This window comes from Hyperoodon ampullatus (assembly GCF_949752795.1).
Source record: "Hyperoodon ampullatus genome assembly, chromosome: 11".
NCBI lineage: Eukaryota > Metazoa > Chordata > Mammalia > Artiodactyla > Ziphiidae > Hyperoodon > Hyperoodon ampullatus.
The window spans coordinates 74,758,340-74,767,049 of NC_136924.1; the positions used below are offsets into that span (position 1 = coordinate 74,758,340).

General features: G+C 38.3%; 1 protein-coding gene across 1 annotated transcript; it reads right to left on the reverse strand.

Moving 5' to 3' along the window:
- Positions 1–2,721: 2,721 nt before the first annotated feature.
- ALG10 (ALG10 alpha-1,2-glucosyltransferase) lies at positions 2,722–7,386 on the reverse strand (the record flags this gene model as incomplete). The annotated part of the gene is made up of 3 exons (XM_079714674.1): positions 2,722–3,777; positions 5,690–5,887; positions 7,087–7,386. 3 exons carry the CDS (start codon positions 7,384–7,386, stop codon positions 2,722–2,724), a joined length of 1,554 nt encoding a protein of 517 aa, XP_079570800.1.
- Between the last annotated feature and the right edge of the window lie 1,324 nt (positions 7,387–8,710).

The following is an 8,710-nucleotide window of genomic DNA, read 5'->3' on the forward strand; positions in this document are numbered from 1 at the left end:
CTGGTTCGGGAAGATCCCACATGCCACGAAGCGGCTAGGCCCGTGAGCCGTGGCTGCTGAGCCTGCGCGTCCGGAGCCTGTGCTCCGCAACGGGAGAGGCCACAACAGTGAGAGGCCCGCGTACCGCAAAAAAAACAAAAACCAAAAAACCATTTACAGACTTTAATAACAATAACTGCAAGGCCCCACAGGGCCTCTAGCTTATCAATACTTGTTTTTGTTTTTTTTTTTAAGAATTACCTTCTAATCAAGATTCATTTAAGTCTAATTTTTTAAAAAATAATATCAAACATATCTATTTGGTAACTCTTGAAAAATACTCAAAACATATATAACTTCAGGATGTTTCTAAAAGCAGCTCTGTAGAGCACCTTTTAATTCACAGCATTCCAAAAGGTCTCTTAAAAGGGCAGGGACTCAACACTTAAAAATGAATTAGAACAATGATTCCTTTACTACATGGAGTAGAATAGTTTCCTCCTTCTTGTCAGACTAGAGAGAAAAAGGGTTTTTTTTTGGTCTCAGAAATATGCCTAAAAAACAAAAGCCTTGCACCAATGGTATCAGACAAGAAATTTGTTTTTCCTAAATTGCACATTTTGGGGAGAATTTTGACTTCATATCTCCATTATAAAATAACTATTTGAGTGTGCTTTCTTGTCTAATTAAAAAAAAGTTTCGGTAAAAACATTTGTCCTACAGTCACTGACTGTTATAACTAAAGAGTCAATCTACCTTCTAAGCACTAAATAGAGTACAGCTTGGCCCCAAAGAGCGTGTAAAACCAAAGACTTGGCATTTACTACTCAAGACTACACTTGTATTTTTACCTGTGCATAATTTTATATTTGGAAATGAACAGTACCTTCCAAATCCACTCATTATTGAAAACCCAGAGAAAGCATAATCCAACACTTAAGACAGTTCACACAGTTATTGAAAAGTTTACAAATGTAAAACTGGATTAAAAAATGAATTCTAGTCACAGTTCTAAGTTCACATGTCAACATTAGCATATCCAAATAATACTTCTCAGTAAGGGAATGACAACCCAATGAATGTACTCCAAATAGCAGACACAAAATCCAAAATTAATCCCCCCAAATCCTACCCAAGCATTTGTTCCCTAATCTACAAAATAAGACTAGATCAAATAATTTCTAAACTTCCTTTAAATTCTAACGTTTTTTGGATAATGGAATCAAATACCAGTTACTTTTAGTTTTATAATTATGTGACCCTGCAAGTCACTTGTTTTTAACCTCTCTGAAAAGATGCAATTTTATTTAAAATATCTCAGCAAAAATTTATTTCCTACAAGTTTTATGAAACTTATTGTAAAATCTCCTTTGGTAACTTTGGTGGGTTAAAAAGTGCCCCACAAAAAGATAGGTCAACTTGGAACCTGTAAATATGACCTTATATGGAAAAAGAGTCTTTGTAGACATAATTAAGTTAAAGATCTGGACACACAATTATCCTGGATTAGGGTGGGCCCTAAATCCACAGACATTGTCCTTGTAAGAGAAAGAAGATGAGAGGAAGGCCATGTGAAGACAAAGGCAGATACTGGAGTGATACATCTATAAACCAAGGAACACCATGGACTGCAGAAGGTAGGAGAGAAACATGGAATGGATTCTCTTTTACAGCCTCCAAAAGCAACTAACACTGCTGACATCTTAATTTTAGGCTTCTAGCCTCCAGAATTCTGAAATTTTTTTTTTTTTTTTTTTTTTTTTTTGCGGTACGCGGGCCTCTCACTGTTGTGGCCTCTCCCTTGCGGAGCACAGGCTCCGGACGCGCAGGCTCAGCGGCCATGGTTCATGGGCCCAGCCGCTCCGCGGCATGTGGGATCTTCCCGGACCAGGACACGAACCCGTGTCCCCTGCATCGGCAAGTGGTCTCTCAACCACTGCGCCACCAGGGAAGCCCTGAAATTTTTTTTAAGCCGCCAAATTTGTGGTAATTTGTTACGGCAGCCAAAGGAAACTGATAGAGTAGTGTATTTCAGAAAGAAAACCCCTTTTAAAAGGTATTATCATCAACACAATTTATCTTTGCCCATGATATATTTCATATTAGGAACAGGGAAAGGACTTCATCATTTCTAGATTTTTAACAAAAATCAACAACTTGATTCCTAGATAAACACAGAAGAGCCTCTATTTTATAACATTTACTATCTATGTGAGTCTATTTTACCTTATGATTGAAATTATATTTACTAAAATGTTAAACAACTTTTCAATCAATAATATAACCTAATCATTTGTAAATATTTTTCAAAGACTTTGCTACTTTTTCTGATGAGAATTAATAAATAAACTTGTATACAAAAAAGTTTCCAAGCTTTCTGAGTGGCCAACAGTATCAAAGAAATATCATGAGATAGCTATGAATAATTTTAATTTCCCATCATTATTCAGGCTTATGGAGCAAGTCTTAAACTTTTCTCAGTTCTTTACCATTTAACTTCCTTGGGTCATAGATAGATAGATAGATAGATATACATATACATATATGTATATATATATATATACATATTTCACATATATATATATTAAAATACATATTTCTGATATTTAAAGCACAAAAAATCTGATGTGATCTGCGGATCACCATGGTGCCTAAAAGAAATTTAAAAATTTCTACTTAGTTTTCATTATGGAAATAGTCTAAATAATAAGTCTATTTTTAGAGTTCAAGATGTTTCTGATATTACCACATAAACCTCTGAATGTCCTGACTATTTGGCCACTGAAAAGTCTTATTCAGAAAGATATAAAAAGTTAGGAAATTCACAACTGCATAGCAACCCAGCTCACAAACAAGTCTGGATGTAGGTGGCAGAGGTATGTTAAGCCTATAAATAACATAGGGTAAAATGAAGTAACGAAATTCTAGCAGTTTCTGAGGTACTATAACGGTGAATAAGCATATGAAAAACATTAAATTCCAGAATATGGACTTTGATTTCAATGAGTCAGCGATACTCCAACCAGCAAATATATAAACTGGAACTAACAAATATTTCACAATTTCATATCTTTGAAAAACTCTTTTCCACACATAGAATGTATAATGTCTATTATCTGCTAGCAAGTATTTATGAGCATAAGTAAATTTCCAAACTAAAAATATGGAGACTAAAGTAATCACAAAAAACTGAATTCTCCGTTTCCAAACTAAGCAAAGAAAAGATCTGATTTTCTTAAGAGACAGTAGGTGAGGAAAGGAAAAAAAGAGAGTAAAAGAGAAAAAGTAGAATAGCTGAGGAAAGTGTAGGCAGGCTTCATGACTACTACGATCACCAATAACAATTCCACCATTAACTACCACAAAAGCACAAAACAGAAACATTAAAAGGATGTAGGGCCAAGTCAAAAGGAAAAGCATACTCAAGTTCTTAAAGGACATGGAATAAGCCAAAAGGAACTGAAGAATTTTCCTGAATTCTGAAAATGGTCCTTTAATAGAGGGAAGCCTCTCTTCTTTCTTCTTTTGTAGCTCAGTTTTCCAAGCTTCAGTCAACTTTTGTGCAATGACGTTTCCTGCGCAGAAGATAGCCCAGATGATATTTGTTTGACGAAACATGAAGCCACAAAATCCAAGCAAGGCTGAAGTTTTATGATTTCCATAAAGACACATCAAGTAGGCAAAAAGAGTAAAAAACATGGATCCTGCTTCTGTATAATAAAGGAAGTTAAAAAAATAGAGTGTGGGAAATACTGCTAATGTTAATGTTGACAAGATTCTCTGGATACTTGAGGCAGCCTACAAGAAGAGAAAACACAGTTCACAATAAAACAAATAGGCTGTTTCTGCTGAGCTAACGAACTAAAAAACAAAAAACTGCCTGAGTTAACTTACTTTAAAAAATTATTCAACACTAATGTTATTTCTGGCTTTGCAAAAACACAGTATGTATTTATAAGGGCACTTTCTGATACTTTTTAGTTACACCTAGCAGTTTGGAAACCAGTAAGACAATACATGTGTGTGTCAAAGCCTACAATACTTTGAATCACTCAACAAATATTTAAGGAGTTATTGTGTGCAAGACAATGACCTCAGTTCTATGGGGAACACGGAGACAAATGGGACACAGTGCAGGTGGTTCCATTTCAGTGAGCTTATCTTCGTGCCTTCCATAAGCATTCACTTAGCCATCATCACCAATTTCTTTTAAAGATATCCCTTCAAAACTGTGCAGTAGAGAGAATACAAATATGTATATAACATTTATACCACCCTACACAATGATCTTAGTATTTTATGATGAAATTACAGGGATCTTCCTGAAAATAGTGGGCCTAGTCTAAAGTTTTAAACATCTTCTTTTGGGCTGATAGTCTCAGGCAGAATTTGAAAGTATTCTTATCTCCTTGAATCCTATCATCCAGTTAATCTAAATCACCAAGACAGACCATACCTTGATTAAAATTAAGGGCTGTCCATCACCCATTAGATGAAGTTTCAAATGCTTTCCATGACATAAAAATATATTCGTGACTTCTCCCCTACCTTCTTCTACAGCCTTCTGCAGCCTCATGTCCCTGTACTTCAAAATCTTGTAATTCCAAATAGCAATTCCCTGTGTCTTGTTGTTTAATGCCTTTCTACTTTTGCTTATGCTGTTAATCCTGTCAGGATTCATTCCCATTCTACAGTCCTATTTGTCATCAAGACTCAGCTCAGGTACCATCTTCTCTGTGAAGCCTTATCCAATGCTACCCACACCTCTCCCTCCCAGTCAGGGTGCAACAAGTGCTCCTCTGCTCCTTCTCTGTATCCTCATAGCGTTTTATAGCTATTGCTTTCGCATAATTTACACTATTGAAATCATCTCTTTAAGCTAAAAGTACCTATTATAATGAATATTTATTGATTCCTTACTATATACCAGGCAATATTCTAAGCACCTTCCATTTATTAAGCTCTTCTACTCTTCAGAACAGTCCTATGAGGTAGAGTCTATATTTTTCCCATTTAACAGACGAAAACAAGGAGTCACTAAGGGGTAACCTGCAAAGTAACACAATTAGTAAGTGGATAGAATTCAAACCCAGGTAATCCACCTCCAAGGTCTGCATTCTTAAATCATAAAAAATTGCGTGGGGGCTTCCCTGGTGGCGCAGTGGTTGACAGTCCACCTGCCGATGCAGGGGACACGTGTTCGGGCCCCGGTCTGGGAAGATCCCACATGCCGCGGAGCGGCTGGGCCCGTGAGCCATGGCCGCTGAGCCTGCGCGTCCGGAGCCTGTGCTCTGAAACGCGAGAGGCCACAACAGTGAGAGGCCCGCGTACCACAAAAAAAAAAAAAAAAAAAAAAAAAAAAAAAAATTTCTTGGTAACGTCTGTTTCTCCTAATGAAGATATAAGTTTTATAAGAAAAAGACTGTGTCATTTACCTCTGTAATCTCAGTGCTTAGCATACTGAGATATTTACTGAACTGGTTTAATTCATGAAAATTTATAGATTTTATAAATAAGTAAGAGTAACTGAAGTATTTAAACACAAATATCTTCGAAAATGGGGGTAGGGGATTTGCTTTATCTTTACAAAAGATACACAAATATTAAATGTTAAATACATTTTTCACCAAATTTCATAAAACAAATTCACCATAATTGTGGAATTGACTGTACATAAACTTAAATATAATAAATTATTTTGAAAACAAACCTTGTGCCTGGGTTGCACCTTGCGGAGAAGCAAATATAGTAAATAGAAGTTGCCAACACTGAAGAGAAGATTAACAAATCTGAGCATTCCAATGGAGCAGACAACGTGTTCCGACCATCCAAAGATCCAACTGGCAGGTTTGACCACTCCAACTGACAGCAGGTATAAGCCAGGTAATGTAGTAATCATGGGGTCCCACTTAAAAAAAAAGGTCAACAATGAAGCAAAAGCAAGAGGATAGGACTGACTGATAGGACTGCCACAGAGATGTCATCTTTACCAAAAATCAGGCATTTTGCGAAGTTATCCTAAGTCACAGTTAAATGAGCAAATCAGATGCCTCCTCTAAAGAAAAGTTTATCTTATGTTTTGTCCCTGTACCTGCTTTGTGATTGTTAAGGTACAAGCAACCAGTAGACAACAACTTAAACTCAGTTTCTATTTTCCAAGATACACTCTTTGGAGGGCCTGTAATTTGGTGATTGAATTGCAAATGCTCCAGTTTTAAAAAGCCTGGAATCATCCGCTGGAACTCGGATGGATTTAGAGAAAAAAATGTTTAAAGAGATTAAAGCACAAGATCCATAATGACAACTACAATGTAGAGAGCCATGAATTGTGCTAAATCCTCTGTATATAATCCTGCAACAAGCCCTATAGTAGATACTATTTTACTATCATTTTCAGATGAGTAACCTGAAACTCAGAAAATTTCCAAGCGACATGACTAGTAAATAACAGTGCCAAGATTTAAAATCAGGTCTTTCTCTAACTATAGACTTTATATTTCTAACCACTACTCTACAATGACTTCACCAGAAGAGAAGGATAATATGTCTGTTTTTATCCGTATCTACACAACTATGTAGCCAAATATATACTCAAACATGCTGGCACTTCACTGGTTGCCAGTTTATCCAGTTAACAGAAGGTTACTAAAAACACCAAGGATGGAATTAATGTAACTTGTCACTTCTTAGTAGCTGAAGATGCCCCCCTCCCCCTCCTATCAGACTCCCAAAATACACAGTGAGATGCTTGACAGGTGAGCTAAAGTGAAATTTTCTGACATTTCCTAGGAGCAATCCAATGCCTCTAATCCCGGGATTGGCAAAGAAAAACTAGGACAGCTTTCATCATTAGCCAAAAAGAGGGGCAGTAACTCAGTTCCCCATTAGTTAATCTCCCAGAGCTTTTCTTGCTAGGAGACAGATCTGCTGTTTATTCATTCATTTAGCAAATATTTTACAGATCTTAGAGACAGGAACAAAAGATTACCCAGTTCCTTTCCTGTTTGGAGTGGAGGGAGCTAAGGATAAAGGTAGGAGAAATTAGAACTGGGGCCAGCTCTTCCCTTTCTAGCCTGTCCGAGGGTGCAGACAGGTTGGGGACCCCACCTGCGAGAGGGAGAAATGGCCCTCACAGTAGCGCTGTGCCTGCGGCAGGTGGAAGATCTCGTCCATGTAGGGCTCTCGCAGCGCCCGGCTGAAAGCAGAGAAAAGGAGGCAGGACACTAAAAAGGTACAGCTCAGGGCTGCCGAGAAATAGTAACCCTCTAGCTGCGCCATTCCTGCCCGCATAGTCAATAATCTAGTCCTGGAAAATATGTGCGGGATTCTCAGGTCCCCAAAGTCGAGCTTAACATTCGGGCTCGAAATGGGCGCGCAAGGAGGGACTGGCCGGAGGGAACTGAGCATAGCCGGAAGGCAAAGGATGCTGGGAAGAGCGGACCCTGAGCTTCCGGAAGGGTCGGGTCACTGTTTTCCGAGCGAGGAGTTTAGGTAACGCACCGGACCGTTGCCCTGTCAATCACGTTGCGCAGAGCGCACTGAGTGGTCAGAGCAGCCGGAAGGGGCAGACCTCGGGGGATCTGAGGGTGCTGGAGTTGCGCAGCTTGTTGCTTTGAAATGAAAGCAGGGGCTTATCCTGAAGGTCTTTGTTGGCTTTTTTCCTGCTGTTCCCACTTCTCACCAGAAGGTGGCGCCATTTCCCCACGTTTGCAATCCCCAAGCTCTAAAAATTTGCACATTCCCCCGCCCAGGTTATTTTTTTCTCTCGAGTGATCTGAATTACTAAAACATTCAGTTCCAAGGCATTTGATTTCATCAACTTTGGAGGGTGGGAGGGGGAGCGTTGGTTGTGGAAGTTTCAGATTAAAACTTGAAGGTCCAGAGAGACCCTTTACTGCTGAATGAACTTTACTAAGTCATTTTTAGATTAAAAGAGAGCTCTTTCAAAATGTCGGTACTCTGAACGAGGATTTATTTACATCATCACTCATAGTGCATTCGGATAGGCAGATCACAGTACTCTACGGGAGTTGGGGAAAGGAGTATTTTAGAAATTGGGGTGTTTTATTTAAGGAAGGCGTCTCCGTGTCTGTAAGTTTGATTGTTCTTAACATCTCTATTGCAGCGTTCTGTCTTTCCTACTAAATAATAAGCATGAGCATCTTAATGGGTGGCACTATGTATCATTTATATTTGTAGTCCCCAGAATGGCTTTCACGTATTAGACACTTAAATTCGAAGACTTTTATAGTTTGCGTTGACTTCACACAATTCCAGTATTGGGGGTTGGAGGCTGGAGGTGAGAGAAAGTATTTGAAGAATGCTGGAGATAAATTAGGTTTTGTAATTTTACCTTGTGCTAGCAGGCAATGTTTTGTAGAAAAATGATCTCTTGGATAACCTCAGTCACTGTTGTCTTTGGTGGGAATAAAAAAATGAGTCAGGATATTTTTAGAGCTGCAAACCTCAGGGTTTTCAGTTCAACTGTTTCTCTGGGTTAAAGCTAATTCACACTCTCCAATTTAAGCAACTTTCTCAAATTAAGCTGACTGCCTCTCTATTCAGTCTCTGCAATTTCCTTATTAATAAGAGGGGTATGAAGTGAATATGTGGTGGGATAAGAACAAGTATAAACCACTGGAATAAATCATGTCAGGATCCTACTGTGATACATAGTTTTGTTTCCTCTATTCTCTCCCATTTTATTATTTAGTCCATGCTGTACTTAATT